The sequence below is a fragment of the Scylla paramamosain genome, chromosome 3, assembly GCF_035594125.1.
Source record: "Scylla paramamosain isolate STU-SP2022 chromosome 3, ASM3559412v1, whole genome shotgun sequence".
Taxonomy (NCBI): Eukaryota; Metazoa; Arthropoda; class Malacostraca; order Decapoda; family Portunidae; genus Scylla; species Scylla paramamosain.
Window position 1 is genome coordinate 34,830,522 of NC_087153.1, and position 21,495 is coordinate 34,852,016.

General features: G+C 40.5%; 1 protein-coding gene across 1 annotated transcript in view; it reads left to right on the forward strand.

Moving 5' to 3' along the window:
- Positions 1-10,176, forward strand: part of LOC135094332 (uncharacterized) — a 79,074-nt gene extending 68,898 nt beyond the window's left edge. The window contains exon 8 of the mRNA XM_063994339.1: positions 7,745-10,176. Within this exon, the coding sequence (XP_063850409.1) occupies positions 7,745-7,824 (80 nt within the window). The 3' untranslated portion in view covers positions 7,825-10,176. The remainder of the gene's footprint in view (positions 1-7,744) is intronic.
- The last annotated feature ends 11,319 nt before the right edge of the window (positions 10,177-21,495 follow it).

The following is a 21,495-nucleotide window of genomic DNA, read 5'->3' on the forward strand; positions in this document are numbered from 1 at the left end:
AAAGGAAAAAATGACACGAAAGGCACGCACTAAACATGTAAAAAGATAAAAAAAAAAAAAAAGTAGTAAATAAAAAAAAGAGCAAAAAAAAATTGAAAAAAAAAAAAAGATCCGAAGTTAATCCTTCCCATAAGGCGAGCATGAAAACATAGGACGAAAATAAGAAATTCCATCAAAGTCCCAATCGTACAGGTAAACGAAAACGAAGAACGCGAAAAAAAATATATATAATGGAAAAAAAGTAAAAGAAAGATGGAAAGAAAGAAAGAAAAAAAGAAAGAAAGAACGAAAGAACGAGCTAAAAATAAAAAAAAGAAACAGTTCAACAAAAAAAGAAAACAAACAAATAAACAATAAAAAAAGAAAAGAAAGAACGAAAGCAGCTAAGAACAAGCAAAAAAAAAAAAAATTAAAGAGGATAGCGAGCATGAAGACACGAAAAAAAGGCTAAAGTAAATAAAAGCGTGCAAATGAATAAAAATGAATAACAACCGCGGCACTAGGGGAGGCGAGTGGGGAAGGGGGGTGGGGAGCAGCGTTACATTGAGTGGGTAACGCTGAATAGAAAGCAAACCAAGACTACCACAGTGATAATTAATGAGACTTTTATCATTATTTCATTATTTTTCATTATTATTTCTTTTGTTGCATATTATTCATATTTTTTAACCATCACCACCACTACCACTGCAGAGAGAGAGAGAGAGAGAGAGAGAGAGAGAGAGAGAGAGAGAGAGAGAGAGAGAGAGAGAGAGAGAGAGAGAGAGAGAGAGAGAGAGAGAGAGAGAGATTTAAGCTCATTATAAAAGTTGAAGTTAAGTGGAAGGAAGGAAGGAAAGGAGAGGAGAGAAGTGGTGTGAATGTAGAGAGAGAGAGAGAGAGAGAGAGAGAGAGAGAGAGAGAGAGAGAGAGAGAGAGAGAGAGAGAGAGGAGATATATGGAGCGGCGTTAAGCTATATGGACCATCAAAAGTTTAAGGAAAGAAAATTTAAATGCGATTCTCGATGGGAAAGAAAAAATCAATGGGGGAAGAATAGGAGCGAATCTTCGACGGAGGGGAAAAAAAGAGCGTGGAAAGGGGAAAAAAGAAGTTCGGGGATAAAAGTCCAGAAACTGATCTTTAAGAGAGCGTGGTGGTGGTGGTGGGGGGAGGGGAACAGGAGGGGGGAAGAAATACTAACAATAAATCTTCGTCGAAGGATAAAAAAAAAAAAGAAGGAAAAAGGAAAGTTATCTTGATATGAAAAAAAAAAATTAAAAAGTTGCCTTGGATTATATTTCCTTGATTGCAAAAAAGACAAAATGAAACAATGAAATCTATACGAGTTTTCTTTTTCTTTTTTTCTTTTTTTTTATCTCCTACCACCACCACCACTACCACCACCTCCTCCTCCTCCTCCTCCTCCTCCTCCTCCTCCTCCTCCTCCTGTTCCTCTTCCTCGACTATACAGTAGGTTCCTTCCTTCTCCCTTTTCCCTTTAACTTTAGTCCCTCTCTCTCTCTCTCTCTCTCTCTCTCTCTCTCTCTCTCTCTCTCTCTCTCTCTCTCTCTCTCTCTCTTCCCCCTCAAGTCAACCCCATGAAGCCTCCTCCTCTCTTCCTTCCATTCTCTCCACCTCCATCCACCACTCATTTCCTGCCCTTCCCTCCCTCCCTCCCTCCCTCCCTCCACCATCAAGAAGGGAGACAAGGTTATGTATTAGCTTTGACATTCTCTCCCTTTCCCTTCCTCTCCTCTCCCTTCTTCCCTCCACCTCCCATCTCTTTCCTCATTTCCTTTCCCAATTTCTCTGCTCCCCTATCTCTTTAATCCCCCCTTCTCCTCTTCCTCCTCCTCCTCCTTCTCCTCCTCCTCCTCCTCCTCCTCTCCCATCCACTCTTCCTCCCTTGTCCCTTTCTTCGTCTTTCCTTTCTCTATTATTCTTATATATGATTCTTCTTTCTCCTTTCTTCTATTTCATTTGTACGACTTAAGCAATCAGTAGTCTCTCTCTCTCTCTCTCTCTCTCTCTCTCTCTCTCTCTCTCTCTCTCTCTCTCTCTCTCTCTCTCTCTCTCTCTCTCTCTCTCTCTCCCACCTGTGGAGATCCAATATATCTGCCTAAAGAGGAAAAGAAAGAGGAGGAGGAGGAGGAGGAGGGGGAGGAGAAGGAGGAGGAGGAGGAGGAGGAGGAGGAGGAAGATAATATAAGAGAAAATAAAAAAGAATAGTACAATAGGAAATACAAAAGGAAAAAATGAAGAGGAAGAGGAAGAGGAAGAGAAGAAGGAGGAGGAGGAGGAGGAGGAGGAGGAGGAGGAGGAGGAGGAGGAGGAGGAGGAGGAGGAAGAGGCAAGGAAGAAGGAGAAAAATGACAATCCATTTCCCTCTCTTTAACCCTGAGTCTTCCTCCTCCTCCTCCTCCTCCTCCTCTTCCTCCTCCTCTTTCTCCTCCTTCTATTCTTAATCCTGACCCACTCTCTCTCTCTCTCTCTCTCTCTCTCTCTCTCTCTCTCTCTCTCTCTCTCTCTCTCTCTCTCTCTCTCTCTCTCTCTCTCTCTCTCTCTCTCTCTTGCCCTATTTTACTACCATCTTACTTTTTCCATATCCCCTGTCCCTCCCTCCCTCCCTCCCTCCATCCATCCATCCATCCCTCCCTCCTCTCTCCATCCATCTTGCTCCTCCTCCCTCCTCGAGCCACTCCTTCTCCCTCCTTCTATTATTCCCATTGTGAATTTAATCGCCTGAGAGATTATAAAAATTGAGTTTGAAAAGTCATTACTGTTTCACCTGCCTGGAAGAAGGGGAGGAAGGGAGAGAAGGGGGGAAGAAGGGGAGAAGAGAAGGATAAGGAAATGAGAATGTTAGAGAATTGAGAGAAAAAAAAAAGATAGGGAGAGCAAGTTACAAAGAAGAAAGGGAGAGGGAGACAGAAGATAGGAGAACGAATGGAAGGAAAGGCAGGAAGGAAGGAATGGACGGGGGAGAAGAATGGGAGAAGAGGAGGGGATAAGAAAATGAGGAAGTTATGGAAATGAGAGAGAAAGAGAGGGAGAGGCAGGTTACTAAGAAGAAAATGATACAGAACACCAGAAAGGGAGGAAGGAAGGAAGGAAAAGGAGAGAAGGAAGGAAGAGAATAAGCATAAGAGGAGGAGATGAAGAAAAGAAAAAAAGACATAGAAGTGAAGAAGAAAGTAAAAGAGCGGCGGAGAAAGTTATCAAGAAGGAAAGAGAAGATAACTGAACGAAGAGAAGGAAAGAATAGCGATGGAGAAAAAAAGGAGAGAAGGAATTACAACAAGGAAGGATAGAAAAGGTAGAGTGAGTAAGGAAGAATGAAAGGAAGAAGGAAGGAGAGAAGTAAGGATGAAAAAGATGAAGAAACGTGAGAAGGAAGGAAGGGAAGAAGAAAGAAATAAGGAGGAAACAGAGCAGGAAGAGAGATGAAAGAGAGGAAACATGGGAGGGAAGAAGGAGGGAGGGAAGGAAAGGAAGAGAGGAGGGAAGGAGGAAGTAAAGGGGGTGTAAAATAGATGAAGAGGAGAATGTAAAGGTTGGAAAGAGGACACAAGAGAAGCATGAATATTTCCACCCTTCCTTCCTTCCTTCCTTTCTTTCTTCCTTCCTTCCTTCTTCCTTCCTTCTTTGCTTCCTTTCTTACTTTTATCCTTATTTTTCTTTCTTTTTTCCTTCTTACTGTCTAATTTTCTTCCTTCTTTCCTTCCTTCCTTACTTTCTTATTTACCTTCATACTTTCTTCCTACCTTTCTTCCTTCATTCCTACATTCCTTCCTTTTTATTCCTCCTTCCCCTCCCTCCTTTCTCACTTTCTTACTGCCTTCCTTTCTTTCCTACCTTTTTGCTTCCTTTCTTCCTTCCCTTCTCTCTCCTTACTCCCTTCCTTTCTTCCTTTCTTCCTTTCTTTCTTTCTCTCTTCCTTCCTTATTTACTTTTCTTTCTTACTTCCTTCCTTAATCACCAACTTTTTTTCCTTCCATTCTTCTTTTCTTTTTCTTCCTTCACTTCTTCCATCACTGTTAGCAAATTTAAAGAAAAGGAATAAATAAAACTGATAATGAAAAGAAAATTAACGAATAAATATTGATCTATAAGTCATTAATTTATTATATATATAAATAAATAAATAAATAAATAAATATATATATATATATATATATATATATATATATATATATATATATATATATATATATATATATATATATATATATATATATATATATATATATATATATATATATATATATTCTAAACATCAATTTATTAATTTATTTACTCTCTCTCTCTCTCTCTCTCTCTCTCTCTCTCTCTCTCTCTCTCTCTCTCTCTCTCTCTCTCTCTCTCTCTCTCTCTCTCTCTTATCACTGTGTCCCTCCATCACATAACTTCTTTCTCTCCATATCATTCTCTCTGTCTCCTGTCCTTTCCTCCTCCTCCTCCTCCTCCTCCTCCTCCTTCCTTTCACTTCTATCGTCTATCGCGTCATTGGTTGGAGAGAGAGAGAGAGAGAGAGAGAGAGAGAGAGAGAGAGAGAGAGAGAGAGAGAGAGAGAGAGAGAGAGAGAGAGAGAATCTTTATTTGGCATGATGAAATGCACAAGTTTCTCTCTCTCTCTCTGTCTCTGTCTCTCTCTCTCTCTCTCTCTCTCTCTCTCTCTCTCTCTCTCTCTCTCTCTCTCTCTCTCTCTCTCTCTCTCTCTCTCTCTCTCTCTCTCTCTCTCTCTCTCTCTCTCTCTCGCAAGGCACATATATATTATTTCCCTTTAATGATAAAGTTCAATTAGGAAAAGAGAGAGAGAGAGAGAGAGAGAGAGAGAGAGAGAGAGAGAGAGAGAGAGAGAGAGAGAGAGAGAGAGAGAGAGAGTGAGTGATGCCTCCCTCCTCCTCTCTCCTCCTCCTCAGGTGAATTAAGGTGTCTCTCACCCCGTCTGCGCCAGGAAGGAGGAGGAGGAGGAGGAGGAAAAAAGAAAACACGGGAAAGGAAGAAATACGTAAGATAGAGAAATAGAATCCTGATTGTCTGTGATGGTTCTTTTCTTTCTTTATTATTATTATTATTATTATTATTATTATTATTATTATTATTATTATTGTTATTATTACTAGAGCTACTACTACTACTACTACTACTACGATTATCATCACATCACCATCATCATTTAACTCTCTCTCTCTCTCTCTCTCTCTCTCTCTCTCTCTCTCTCTCTCTCTCTCTCTCTCTCTCTCTCTCTCTCTCTCTCTCTCTTTTACTCTCTTACATGAAGACTTAGAGGGATTTCGAACACAGGTCTCCGTTTTCTGCGCGTGTGGTGAAAGGTAATAAGGAGGGCGAGGGTGAAGGGCTGAGACACCCTTGCCTCGCCACCCTTACCCTGAGGAAGAACAAAGGAGAGAAGGAGAGGAAGAGAGAGAAGGGAGGGCATTCTTTATATTCTTTACCTTATTTCTCCGTTTTTACGCTTCCTTTTTCTTGTTTTGTTTAGTACCATCCCCCTCTCTCTCTCTCTCTCTCTCTCTCTCTCTCTCTCTCTCTCTCTCTCTCTCTCTCTCTCTCTCTCTCTCTCTCTCTCCCTGACACCTCCCACGGTGAGAGAGATCTGCCTCTGACACTGTTAATGAGGAGAGAGAGAGAGAGAGAGAGAGAGAGAGAGAGAGAGAGAGAGAGAGAGAGAGAGAGAGAGAGAGAGAGATGGTGGGGGGAAGAGGGAGGGAAGAGAGGTATTGACTGGAACAAAAGACTGAATTACCACGACACGATGAAGAAAGAAAAAGGGAAAGAAAAATGAAGAAAAACAGTGAAAAATACAGCGGGATAAGGGGGGAGGAAGCCGCATAAAGGAGAGGGAGGAGGGAGGGAAGGGGAGGATAAAGAGGGAGGTAGAGGAGGGTAGGGAGGAGAAATCCTTATAACCGCGAAAGGTCAACTCTATTCACCCAGATTTTCTCTTTAAGGGAGGGAAGAAGGGAGGGAAGGAGGAGGAGAAGAGGAGGAGGATGAGGGGGGAAGGAAGGAAGAAAGGGGATAGAGGAAGAGAGACAGTGGAGCTGGAAAGGTAGAGGAGAGAGAGAGGTTATGAGAGGAAGAGGAAGGGAAACGAGGGAGGAGGTAGAGAAGGGAGGTATGGAGGGAGAGAGATGGGGTGAGAGGGAGGGAGGAGGAAGAGACAGGAAGGAGAAATTTTCATTATAATCCCTTTTATCTTTTATCAGCCGGACAGACAGACAGACGGGCACACGGGCACTCCTGGGCGTCCCAGCCCCTCTTTTAAGTTATTAATTCCACTACTCTCTCTCTCTCTCTCTCTCTCTCTCTCTCTCTCTCTCTCTCTCTCTCTCTCTCTCTCTCATCCCTTTCTTTATTGTATTTTTCCTTGTTTTCTACCTTTTCTTCCTTACTCTCTCTCTCTCTCTCTCTCTCTCTCTCTCTCTCTCTCTCTCTCTCTCTCTCTCTCTCTCTCTCTCTCTCTCTCTCTCCCCCAGAAAATGTGAGGTGGCACGGAAAATACTGCTCCTTTTACGTATTATCCTTTTGTTTTTGTGAATATCAAACTTCCTTCTTGGGAATCTCCTTCACCACCCCCCGGCCCGGCCCTCCCCTCGTCAGTTATCTTTCATGGGGCGCTAAATAACACGTGGGCATGTTTTTTGAAACCCCGAGTGACAGGGCGAACAAAACACGGGTCCGGAAAATTGTGGCCAGTGAGTCAGTCAGATCCAGGTTAAGTCACACCTCCGCTTCCCCCCCCACCCCGTTTACAATGAATATTATGAAGTTTCCCCTTAGGTTACTATATTTGAGGCTTCGTTTTCTAAGGGGAGACAGGAGTGAGACGGGAAGGCAGACAGAGGAACGGACAGGGAGAGACAGCGAACATGAAGTACATATCACACGCGCACGCAGACACGCACATACGTTCACACGCACGCACACACATACGGAGGGAGAGATGGGCGGAGAGGAGAGGCGACGAGCGGCGGCAGGTGAAACAGACAGGTGGAATAATTTAGAGGGAGAACAGGTGAGGGCCGACCTGGTAGTGAGGGAGTGAGGGGATGGAAGTGAGGTGACACCAGGTGTGTGTGGAGGTTCTGAGGACAGGTGTGGAGAGGTTGTGAGGTCGGGTATGTGGAGTGTGGAAGTGGCTGAAGAGAGTACAGGTGTGTAGGGTTGATGGGGGACAGAAAGTGATGGGATAAGTTGGGACAGGATAGGTGTGTGAGAATAGGACAGGCCAGTAATCAGGATAGGACAAAAAAATAATCTTGATAAGGTTAGATATACAAAAAGGACAGGAAAGAATTGATTCCTAAACAGAGTGGTAGATTAATTGAACAGACTAAATAATCAGGTTGTTAGTGCCGAGTAAACTTTAAAAAAAAAAAAAGATTATACAAATTTATGGATGGGGATGATGGGTAGAAATACGTAGGTATGTTTCCTACAGGGACTGCCACGTGTAGAACTGACGGCTTCTTGCAGCTTTCCTTCTTTTCTTATGTTCTTATGTCCTTAATACACGACAACAGATACGTGCCACAAGATTTGCTAGCCCGTAACGAGGAATGTTACTTGATATATAACAAAAACGGTAAGAATTAGAAGGCGGGTGCCCGAGACAGGTGAGGGGAATAGGTGAGCAGGACAGTGGAAGGACTCGTGGGCGTGTGACAGAGGCAGGACTCGTGGGCGTGTGACAGGGGCAGGACTCGTGGGTGTGCGTCCTAACAGTGTTGATATCCACAGGGACACACATCACGCGCGACACCCGACAAGTGACCGCTGTGCTGACGTCTGTGCTGCTCCTGCTACTGTTGAATCAGTAGGGGTTTTCAGCAGGACCTGCCTCATCCACTCCCTTCCTGCTGCACGAGTATTCAGCAGGGCCTGCCTCACCCACTCCCTCCCTGCTGCAGTCTACAAGTGGCCAGCCTTCCGTGTACAAGCTACAGACTACAGCGGCCAGCCTAACACCTTCCTCAGGCAACACACAGTCTCGGGGCGGCCCACTTACCACTCGAGTCTCAGTGCCTCCAACAGTCACAATTCGAATCTGTCTGCCAGTGTGTGACTGTATGCCTGACTGTATGCCTCACTGTGTGTGTTTATGACTGCATGAGTGAGACTAAGACTGAACATACGAAAGACTGCATGAGTTTTCGACTGTATGACTGAATTTATAACAGAATGACCGTGACTGTCCACGTGTCTGAGTGTCTGAAACTACCCATGTTAGTTGTCTGTGTCTGATTCAGTCCGGGTGTCTATCTGTCCGCGTGTTACTTAGCCCGTCTGTCTGACTGTCTGTCTGTCAGTCTATGCGGAAGTTTGTCTGTCTGTCTGTCTGTCTGTCTGCGTGTCAACTTGTGTGCCAGTCTGGGTATGTGCTCCATGGTCCAACTTAATCACACTTACAAACACAAGTTGCATATCTCAGCCTAGAATTAAGGACCAAAGTCTAATATCTTAAGTACTCCATTAACTACTACTACTATTACTACTACTACTATTACTACTACTACTACTACTACTACTACTACTACTACTACTGCAAGCTCTTCCTAACAACAGTCTCCATCCTCCAAAACAGAACATTAGGAATTGCACACGTCGGAAGGAGGTAGGGAGATAAGGAGGGGAGGGCAGGATGTCATTCGCCAACTTAACGTGAATGACCTGTAATACTTAGGAAAGCACCAGAAACAGTCATGAGATTGTCTCATGTTGTTCTTTACGTTGTCTACTTCAGTGTCCTCTAAGTAATAGTACAATGTAAATGTTGTGCTAGTAGGGATTTTGATGATAGTAGTAGTAGTAGTAGTAGTAGTAGTAGTAGTAGTAGTAGTAGTAGTAGTAGTAGTAGTAGTAGGTAGTAGTAGTAGTAGCATTGGTACTGATGTTGGAGTTAGTAGTAGTGCTGGTGATATTATAACTAATGGTGGTAACAGCAAAAGTAGTAGTAGTAGTAGTAGTAGTAGTAGTAGTAGTAGTAGTAGTAAAAGAAAAAAGAAAAAAGAAAAAAGAAAAAAGAAAAAAAGAAGAAAAGAAGAAGAAGAAGAAGAAGAAGAAGAAGAAGAAGAAGAAGAAACGCAGTAATAGTAGTCGTACCAGTAGAAATAGTACCTGTAGTAGCAGCAAGAGTAGCGGTAGCAGTAGCAGCAGCAGTAATAGTATCTCAGTTCCTCATCTATTTCTCCCATTGTCATGAAGCCTGTAAGTAAGTTTGGTCTGGTGTGGTCTGGTCTACGTAGGTTGGTCTGGTCTGATAAAGCATCCTCACTCAGTCGGTTTGGTGCGGTCTGGTCTACTCTGATATAAGTTTGTGTGTACTAGTTGAAATTAGGATTGGTATGGTGGTCTGGTGTAATCATGATCTAGTCTGCTTCAATCTGGTCTTTTGCTGATCTGGTCTGGTCTGGAAGTAGAAACCAAACTGCCTTAATTACAACCAATAATAAAGCTTCCTTGTTCCTCGGTCTGCGTCTGCCTATCCATCCATCCATCCATCTATCACTTGATCTACTTGGTATATTCTCCATCTATTCATTATCTGTTTATCTATCTATCTGTCGATCTGTCAGTCCGTTTTCCTGTCTGTTGTTTGTCTATATATCGGTCTGTTAGTCTATCTATTTGTTCATGTATGCATCTATCTATCTATCTACCTATTTGTTTATCTATCTATCTATCTATCTATCTATCTATCTGTCTATCTATCTATCTGTCTGTCTTTCTATCTAACTACCTATCAGTGTCTTCTTTTATCATCTATTTCTCTGTATATGTAGTATGTATTCCTATGTATTATTTTCGTGTGTGTATATTTTACCATTCTTATGTATGTGTATTATGTATAGCAATTAGTAGATGTGTATGTGTATTTTTTATTGTACACTTTCAGTATTCGTGTATGAATTGCCTCTCAGTGGCCTGTTTTACGAGCCTCTTTATGTGTATGAGTGTATGTTTATGTATGTATATAAGATAGATGTGAAGGTACGTATGTATGTATGTTGTATTTATGTATATTTCTTTACGAATATAAATTTCAGCTTGTTACAAATATTTTCTCAGCCTTTACTTGTTTTTTGCGTGTAGTCTCTCTCTCTCTCTCTCTCTCTCTCTCTCTCTCTCTCTCTCTCTCTCTCTCTCTCTCTCTCTCTCTCTCTCTCTCTCTCTGTCAGACGAAGCATTCCACCCTTAGTACACACACACACACACACACACACACACACACACACACACACACACACACACACACACACGTCACCAATATATGATGAAACCCAACAGACTGTAGTAGTTTTTTTAGTCATAAATTTTAAGTGCCGTTTTAGGCTCCTAACAACTAACCTACCCTAAATGTTTATAGACGATAAGAGGAGGAGGAGGAGGAGGAGGAGGAGAAGAAGAGAAGGATGGAATAAATGTAAGGCAAAATGGAGTGAATAAAGATGATGTTAAAGAGACACAACAATAAGTAATTTTAAGACAGTAATGGTGTAAGATAATGACACAATAAAGTAAGATTTACGATTAAGTAAAATTGTATGAGTTTTAATGTCCTGTCTCCCCTCTCCCACACACGTTTTCTCTCTCTCTCTCTCTCTCTCTCTCTCTCTCTCTCTCTCTCTCTCTCTCTCTCTCTCTCTCTCTACTACTACTACTACTACTACTACTACTAAAACAACTACTACTAAAACTACTACTACTACTACTACTACTACTACTACTACTACCACCACCACTATCACCACTTCTGACCCAAATACATCTGTGCATACTAAACCAAATCTATTCCTGAACACCTTTGTCCCTCATAAGCACAATTCTGAAAGGCCATAGAGGTGATTAGTCAGGTCCTCATCAGAGTTTCCCCACAGTGTTGCTGAGTCCCTGGTACCCTATCAGTGGAATGATAAAAATATCCTTCTACATCCTAGTAACTTCTATATGAGCTCGTTGCTTGGTGTAAACGCGGATATGTTCTAGAAATGTGGTTCAGATTTATTGGTACATAATGTTTGCAATATGCGGAGATTAGAGAACACTCCCTCCAGGATTACATATATTTACTTTGAACTCTTTTGCTGCTGTGGTGGTCTTTTGTTAACGTTCAGAAGAGCATAAAAATATAATCAGCACTGAGAGATACAGCAAAGAAAGAATAAAAAATTAATTTTGTATTTTCTCAAATAAAGTAGTATTTGAGTAAGGAACATATCTCAATTATCATATGAACATTTTTTATCGAAAAATTTTCACTTTTTTTTTTTTTAACAAAGATTTGTACCTGTCCAAAAATTTCAAAAATTTTTGCAATCAAAAATTTTCCTCTAAGGTCACAGATGCACAAATCATGAAAAGAGAAGAATATTAATGTATAAAGTATATATCAATCAAAAAAAGTGTGTTCTTAGTGTCTTAATTAAAAAAAAAACGAAATATGGTTATTATATTTGCACCACTCCCAAGAAGTCAAAACAAAATTTTGCATATGCAAAATGATTCTTCTTTAAACAAGAAAACATCGTAATTACCAAAGGAAAACTTATAAATAGACTTTTTTTTTTCATTTTAAAGGTACCTCTACAAAAATTACTATTATCATTTTTTTTTTTTTTTGCAATTAAAAAAATCCCAAGACTAAAGATGCATAAATCATGAAAAGTATCTATCTATCTATCTATCTATCTATCTATCTATCTATCTATCTATCTATCTATCTATCTATCTATCTATCTATCTATCTATCTATAAATAAATAAATAAATATATATATATATATATATATATATATATATATATATATATATATATATATATATAGATAGATAGATAGATAGATAGATAGATAGATAGATAGATAGATAGATAGATAGATAGATATATATATATATATATATATATATATATATATATATATATATATATATATATATATATATATATATATTTTTTTTTTTTTTTTTTTTTTTTTTTCCCTTTTTAAGGTACCTGCAATTTTTTTTTATTTATTTATTTATTTATTTTTTTTTTTTTTTTTGCAATTAAAAAAGATTCCAAGACTGGAGATGCATAAATCATGAAAAGTATATATCTATAAAAAAAAAAAATGTGTTTTTAGTGTTGTCATATTTATTTTTTATTTATTTATTTTTTTTTAATTGAAATATGGTTAATATCTACGCACCACTCCTAAGAAGTCAAAAGAATATCTTACAAATTGTTGTTTTCCAATTAAACATTTCCCTCTAAGATTACGTACAGATGCATAAATCATGAAAAGTAAGAGACCATAAAAAGTATATATCAATAAAGAAAAGTGAGTTTTTAGTGTCTTATTGCATAAATCATGAAAAGCAAAAAATAGAAAAAAAAAAAAAAACTAATATAAAAGGTATAAAACAATAAGAAAAAAATGTGTTTTTTGGTGTCTTTTTTTTTTTAAGTGAAATATGGTAACGCACCACTCCTATGATGTCAAAACAATATTTTACTTATGCACAACTGTTCTTCTGTAAGAGACATATCCCAATTATCAGATGGAAATCTTTATATTGATTTTTTTTTTCATTTTTTAAACAAAGTTCTGCACTTCTACAAAAAAAAAAAAAATAAATAAATATATATATATATATATATATATATATATATATATATATATATATATATAATATATATATATATATATATATATATATATATATATATTATATATATATATATATATATATATATATATATATATATATAAATGAAAAAAATAAATCTTTGCAATTAAAAATATTCTTCTAAGATTACACATGCACAGATCATGAAAAGTAAGAGAAGAAAATCAACACGGTATGAAAATAAGTACCTGAAAAGTTATAAAGTATTATAGAAAAGTGTCCAACAGAGAAAGGGTTAAGGAATACGGTCATTCGTTGTATACCATAAGATGACAGTAAGACGGCCAAAATGACTAAAAAAAATAATAAATAAATAAATAAAACTATTTATGTTGGAGGTGGAGGTGTTATGAGATGAGCTTGTTCCCGACTAGTTTCCTCTTGGCTTCTTCAGGAGTGGTGGGTGGGGGGGAAGGGGAAATTACTTATGTTAAAACTTTGCCGTATATCTAGTTGGGTTTTAATCCACCGTAGCAATTCAGAGAAGAATGCATTACGGAACTGGTGATATAAAAACAAATATGCTAAGGTATGACAGAAGGACTGGAATCACACAGGAAAATGCAATGAACAAAAACAACTGGAGGAGACTCGTACACGGCGCCATCCAGGTCGTGTAGATGATGCTGGTTCACGCTCACGCAACACTGACCCAACAATCACACTGGAATACCTGGACACACCTTGATGTATTCTCTCTCTCAGGTGGCCAAGCGTGTGTGTGTCCGGCAACGAAGCTATTACTACACGAACAATGGAGGTGAAAGGAGGGTGCTGGCTGATTGAAGTCTGCTTGTGGATGACTGTAAGCGAATGAAGGTGTTTACGTGTCGACTGTGCAGGTGAGGTGACTGTGGCTGAAGTGACAATATGAAGTGGCTGTACAGGTGAAGTGATTGTGGGTGAAGTAACTTATAGGTGAAGTTATTGTGGGTGACATTTGTGTTTAGTGACTACATAGGTGAAGCGACTCTGTAGGTGAAGTGACTACATAGGTGAAGTGACTGTAGGTGAAGTTACCCTACAGGTGAAGTGACGTTACTGTACTGTGCGTATGGGTGAAGTTAATGTATCATACGTGAAGTGACTTTATACGAGAAGCGAATGTGTGCGTAAATAAACTGAATAAAGTGAATTACTGCCTAATTAAACATATGAGAGAGAGAGAGAGAGAGAGAGAGAGAGAGAGAGAGAGAGAGAGAGAGAGAGAGAGAGAGAGAGAGAGAGAGAGAGAGAGAGAAGAAGAAGAAGAAGACCTGCTGACAAGGGTATAAGATCATTGAGTTGTCATCGGCCTGCCAATCACTACCACACTGTTCTCGCGCCGCTCGATCTCAGACACCGCGGCGCCTGCACGGAAAACTCGTCACCACCACTCATGTTTCAGCGGTGAAGTGAACTGCGTGGGTCTTTCAAGCACCGAGCCAACAATAACTGAGGTGAGGATGTTGGTTGTTAGGGTGAAGATTCTGAAGCTTGGATGGGAATGAAGGAGGCGGTGAGATGAAAGATGTAGACGTGAAAAATCATGGAGAAACGGAGGAAGATGACGAACAAGAACAAGAACAACAACAAGAACAAGAGCAAGAACAAGAAGACAATGACAACGAACAAGATCAAGAACAAAAGAACAAAAATTAGGCCTGCTTTCTACGAGCGTTTTTTTTTTTTTTTTTTTTTTTTTCTTCTCCCTGTGCATCTATCTAAATCGTCCGGTCTACAATCAATGAGATCTAATGAAGTCGTTCACACGGTGTCCGAGCCGCCAAATTCCCGTGCGACAGTGTGCGTTGCTAAACTGTCCGGCGGCGAGCGCTCTGGAACATTAATTAAGGAGTGTATGGAGCACCTGAGAGGGATGATCGCGCGGCAGCCTGACTAACGTGTGGCAAAAATACAGTGTTATTGTTCCTGCTGCCATTTCTTGTAAGTCCTCTACACTAGTACAGGCAAGCAGTACGAGAGAGAGAGAGAGGAGAGAGAGAGAGAGAGAGAGAGAGAGAGAGAGAGAGAGAGAGAGAGAGAGAGAGAGAGACTCACCCGTACTGTGATTCTGCCGTACGAAAAAAAAAAAAAAAAAAACGCTCGTGTGAAGTGAGCACAAGTGTATGCGGCGGGGTGAATCTCTGCCACACGGACGCCCTGTGAACCGTTTTCAATAGACTTCACTGACATTCACACTGTACGGTTTTACTGTACTAAAAAGAAGCAGAGGAAAAAAAAAAAAGCTAGTAGGAGGAGAGCCACCCTAAAAAAAAAAAATAAATAAATAAATAAAAAAAAAAATAGAACAAGAATAGCGAAAAGGTGAAAAGAAGATTAAAGATGATGAATAAGAAAAGACAACGTGCATTGTGTTGTGTGCGCACGAAGGACTTCATCGCGAACTGTTCACACAACGCTTGCTGATTATCGCGTGTGCTGAAACGACATATTTACACACAGTGACTCTCTGTCGGTAAAACTCGTTACTCTAAGCATCCCCGTAACGAGTGGAAATGTGCAGCGAGTGACTGTGTGCCTGCTCGCTAAGTTAAATTATACTCATTCGTGTGACTCGTTATTTCATTTAACCCGTAGCCCGAGTGACGTGAATGTAAATATAGCTGTATATAAAACTAATCAAGGACTTTTATTCATGTATTCCTTGCTATACACATGTAACATAACAGACTCAAGGCAACAGAAGATAAAGCAACAAGCATAAAAATAGTAGAATATCAGAAAATAACTCTAATAAAGGCGAATACATAAAATTCCTTAACCCAAAGATAAGATACGACTGAACAAATAAACCAACCAACAAACAAACAAACAAACAAACAACAACAATTAAAATAAACAGTACACGAAGAAGGAAAACGAAGGAAAGAAAGAGAAGAAAGAAGAAAGAAGAAGAAGAAAGGAAAAAAAGAAGTACAAATGGATACACACAAGACTTGAGGGGCGAGCATTAATTTCCACCAATATAAAAACCTGGTGTGGACTAATTAAACGCCTTCCAGGTAATTACTCTCTCTCTCTCTCTCTCTCTCTCTCTCTCTCTCTCTCTCTCTCTCTCTCTCTCTCTCTCTCTCTCTCTCTCTCTCTCTCTCTCTCTCTCACATGCAATTTCCTGCTTTCATTGCTTTGCTTACGAACACCTCCCACCACCCACACACACACACACACACACACACACACACACACACACACACACACACACACTTGACCAATGGTAAGCCAATACCTGCGCAGGTGAGAAAGATGGACCGGCGGAGGAAACAAGGGAAAAGTGTGGAGGGAAGGAGGAAGGGAGGTGGACCATTAGAGGGAGGAGGGAACAAAGAAGGAAAATTAGGAATGCATGAAGGAAAGAAAGAAAAGGTACGGAAGAGGACGCAGTTTCTTGAGGAGGGGAAAAAAAAGAGGAAAGGCAGGAAATATAAAGAAAAGAGGAGAGAAATGATACAAAGGAGAGGTGGAGATGGGGAAGGAAGGAGAGGAGGAGAGGGAGGGAAAAGAAGGAAAGACTGCGTAATGTAGGAAGAAAGAGAGAAAAGAGAGGATGGAAAAAGGAAAAAAAAAGAAAGAAGTAAATAGAGGGAAAGAGCGTAAGAAAAGAGAGAAAAGTGACGGAAGGGGAGAGAGGACAGAGGAAGAGAGAGAAGGCGAATAAAGAAAAAGGAATACAAAGTAGGGAGGGTAAGAGGAAAAAAATGAGATAAAAGAGAGAAGAATCTACATAGGAAGGAAAAAAAGAAAGGAAGAGGGAGGAAATAGGAAGAAATGTAATAAGTGGAGAGTGAAAGAAGATGGGAAGAGGAAGGATAAATAGATTAATAGGCAAATAAATGAGAGAGAGAGAGAGAGAGAGAGAGAGAGAGAGAGAGAGAGAGAGAGAGAGAGAGAGAGAGAGAGAGAGAGAGAGAATAGACTGGAGTAATGGGGTGTGTGTGGGTTAAAAGTTTTGGTCGTATCGAAAACACAATTGGAGGGTCAGTGTCGGCTATCCTGCCCCTGATTCGCCAATCTCTCACTGCCTCCACCAATAGCGAGGCCGGGAAGTGCACCGCCAGAAATACGATAAAGAATAAGAGAGTAAATAGTTAAATAAATGGATACGTATATAAGTAATACATAAAGGGGGCGAAGGGAAAGTAAAAGCATTATATTTGAGGCAATTACGAAACGGGACGGGAGAGGAGAGAAATATATATACGTGTGTGTGTAAAAGGAGAGGGATAAGTGATTGAATGGTTATGAGTGAGAAGGAGGCGGGTGGAGAAAAAAAAAAAGGAAGGAGAAAATAGAAAAAGAGGAACAAGAACAACAATAACAAGAACAAGGAGAACAAGAAGAAAGGAGGAAAAGGAGAACAAGACCATCACCACCACCACCAACAACAAAAAAAAAAAAAAAAACCAACAACAACAACAAAAGGAGGAGGAGCAGGAGGAGAAGGAGTAGGAAGAGGAGGAGGAGCAAAAAGATGATGTTGATGGTGGTGTTGGTGCTTATGATAATGACAGTGATGACGAAAAACCAAAGAAAGTGGGAACGGAGCAGAAAGATAAATAAAGAAAGAGAAAATAAAAAAAAAACAGAAAGACAAATAAAGAAAGAGAAAAATAAAACAAGTAAAAATACATAGCAAATAAATAATGTAGGAAATAATTAAATACACGAAGAATAATTGAGTATATATGAAAGGAAGAGAGAAAAAAAAATAATGGTAAACACAGAAGCAAACAAAGATTACGTATACGTTTGATAAAAGAAGCATATTTTTTTTTCCTTGCATTCAGAATTAAATCAACACAACTTGAGCCGTCAATCAACCCTTCGTGTACACAAATAACTTCAAAGGCTTACGTCAATTTCAACTTTTTCATCTCCCTTTTTTTTTTATCAGGGTTTTTTTTTTTTTTTTTTACCAACAAAATTTACTTTCGCATTCCATCGATCGGGTAAATAATTCCATGCACTGCTAATGAGTCCTCTCTCTCTCTCTCTCTCTCTCTCTCTCTCTCTCTCTCTCTCTCTCTCTCTCTCTCTCTCTCTCTCTCTCTCTCTCTCTCTCTCTCTCTCCCTCTCTCCACTGATTAGTTACTTTCATATCCATCTTTTTTTCCAATTAAAATTCGGTTTTCAAGCTCTCTCTCTCTCTCTCTCTCTCTCTCTTCTCTCTCTCTCTCTCTCTCTCTCTCTCTCTCTCTCTCTCTCTCTCTCTCTCTCTCTCTCTCTCTCTCTCTCTGTCTCTCTCCCTTTCTCCTTCACACACACACACACACACACACACACACACACACACACACTCACACACACCACCACCACCACCACCACCACCACAACAACATCAACAACAAGGAAAAGACAACCAGTCGACCTGATGATACAACTAAAAAGATAGATCATCCGTCTACTGCACCATCTACGGACTCACTTTCTTGTGTGTGTGTGTGTGTGTGTGTGTGTGTGTGTGTGTGTGTGTGTGTGTGCGCGTGTGTACATTATCTATCAATCCTTCTCGTTTTTCTGTTTATTTATCGACGACAGGTCAGACGAGAAGGAGGAGGAGGAGGAGGAGGAGGAGGAGGAGAAGCGGCGAACACAGGAAATGAGAAATGAGGAATGATGGCAGGAAGGTAAATATGGAGAGAAAACAAAGGAGGGAAGGAAGAAGGAGAGGGAGAGAGATGGATAGAAAAAAAATAAGATAGGAGAGGTAAGAAAGGCAGAGAAGAGGAGGAGGAGGAGGAGGAGGAGGAGGAGGAGGAATGGTTAAGACCACCAGAGGTTCGGTTTTGCTATATCAGAGAGAGAGAGAGTACAGGGTGGAGTTGGACCCAGTGATTTTGCGCCACATTAAACACACACAGACACACACTACACACACACACACACCACCACCACCACCACCACCATGTACTACACGCTCCACACATCACCACCACTTCAAAACACGGACTCACTTTGCATAATCCCCTTCTTACCCCCCTCCACTCCACCACCACCATCACCACCACCTGTGCCTCCTATAGCTTCACCAGCATACCACCACTAACCACACATAATCCGTCAAGCACCACCAGGAGCACCAAATACTGTCAACACGTCTACAGTGTTGCCACCACCTCACCATTTACTGCCTTTCCACTGTAACCTTTACCACTCTCACCCACCTCACTCGTTCCACCTTTCTCATAAAATGCCCTCTTATACAATCCACACATATTGCTACTTTATCAAACTGAGGTAATGGTATACTCACGAAGGCACTCATGGGGAAATTTCAGTAAAGGTTGCAGCAGTGGTAATACAAAGTTATAGAGTGATGGATATGTTTGTACGTCTTTATGCAAACCTTACCGTTTAGTGGTGAGCTTGCTGGACTCAAGGGGTCTTATCAGTACACTTGCACACGAGATGCTTCACTAATACCTATCCATCACCGTGAAATGGTTCTTAAATATACTCCAGATGCTTCGCGTGTGTGAAAGCAATCGTTAAGGGTTCACAAAATCCACAACCACACGCAGCGCAGTCACGTAACTATGGTAGTTCGAAATTATATCAACAGGGGGCGCAGTTTACATTTAGTTCGTAAGTCTAAAGCAAGATGTCGGTGCAATGATCAAGCTGTAGTTCGTAAGCTTGTCGATAGATGGCGGTGTTAGCTCATCCTAACACTTATTACATTTCGAGAAACTAGGACACATCTGTGGGTTCTTGGGTTCATTAGTGCTCATCAGGTAACATGAGACAATTACACGATGGCAGCTGTGATGGTGGTGGTCGGCAGGTGTATATATATATCTTACCCACTAAAATACCATATTCCTACAGGCGTTGGCGACCACACATTGCCACATTTCCCATCTCCCAGTCCTTATTTGCAGCAGCCGCCCAACCGAATATCCTCCACCGGTCTCGCTGTCCATGTTATTTTCAAGACCCTCAGCCGCCACCACATTTCATTTCTCTCCAGCTTCTTCCCTCTACAGCCTAGGCCTTCCACCAGTAAAGCAGCGCAGCCCAGACTTTAGTCCAGTAGTTTAGAAGTTTTAACCAGGCTTCGCTTTGTCTGAGTTGATAGTTGTCTGTTATTTATTCACTCTTCATCCTCCTAAATGCTTCCTGTGCTTCCATTATTCTTCTGAACTCTCTTTTCACTTCTTCCTTCCTCTGCGATATAACTTTCTAAGCAGCAGAATTGTCTCGCTTGTTTAATATTCTTACCGTTTACTCTTACATTATATATTTACTTTTTTTTTTCTCTCTCTCTCCCTGTTTTATCTACATTAATTCTCAGACTTCATTCTTCGCTCTTTATATCGTGAGTCTGATTATCTCGTAGCTTCTCTTGCGTGTCGCCGATCAGAACTGTATCATCCACCAATCTCATGTTGTTTACACGCTGTCCAGCCACAATTAATCCCTTCCATTCCTCCAATATTGTTCATCATCATTTTGTTGAATAAGGGCAATAGTTCCTTTGATCAAACACATCCCTGCCGCACACCTGCACACGTCTTCTTCCCTCCAGCTACTCTCTCAGTTACCGTGTTATTCTGATTCCAATACAAACTGTGTATAATTCCCATATCCTTCCTTTTCACTCTTGTTTGTTTCAAGATGTGAATTAACTCTATTTAATGCCTTCTTGTAAAGTATAAAGCACAAAAAAAAAAAAAAAAATCGCTGCATCTCTATATTTCTTTCACTTAACATCCTCAAAATTACAATGGCTTTATCACCTCCTTTTCCTCCCTAAACCCCATATTGTACCTCTGCTGCCTCATTCCCGACGCGTCCCCTTATTCTCTCCAAAATGATCCTTGAAACCACTTTTGCTGATTGACTTACGTTACTCATATTCATAGCTGCTTATTGCCCTCTATTGCGTCTAATTTCTTATAAAATGTTATTGATATACTGACCCTCGCCTTCCTTTATAAGTGAGCCCTTCCTTGTACTTCCTTGTAATAGTCGTGAGTTGCTTCATGTTAAACCAGCTCCAGGTTCTCTGTCTCCTCCGCCTGCCCGCCCTTCCATCTTTCATTTTCTTTATAGATTTTTCAGCTCCATCCTCCACTATTAGGAGACCTGTCATTAGTAACGTCCAATTCCAGCTTCAAAGGTCTCTCTCTCTCTCTCTCTCTCTCTCTCTCTCTCTCTCTCTCTCTCTCTCTCTCTCTCTCTCTCTCTCTCTCTCTCTCTCTCTCTCTCTCTCTCTCTCTCTCTCTCTCTCTCTCTCTCTCTCTCTCTCTCTCTCTCGTACACACACAGGTGTGCAAAACCTCATTAATCACTTTGTACACCTGATACCTATACGGGATCGGTCAAACACGCACGCGCGCACACCGCCCCACACACACACACACACACACACACACACACACACACACACACACACACATTTATTTTTAAGTTGTCAGTATATATGTATTCAGAGAGAGAGAGAGAGAGAGAGAGATTAACTGAATAACTGATAGATCCATAACATACACACATGCTGGAAAGGCGAGCATTCCTTACTATACATACAAACATAGACTTACGCAATGATTCCTAGACTATGATTACCTTCCGAGAGTGACACAACACACACACACACACACATACACACACACACACACACACACACACACACACACACACACACATACACGATGAGATGCAAGCCCACACATGAGACAGATTACAGTAATACAGTGATGGGTTGCAGTGGGCGAGGTGGAAGGAATGAGGCGTACAGGGTGGATGGAGGAAAAGGTATCAGGTGATCATTATCTAATTAACCTGGGTAATTAGAAAGGAGGCTGACAAGTCGGTAAGTGG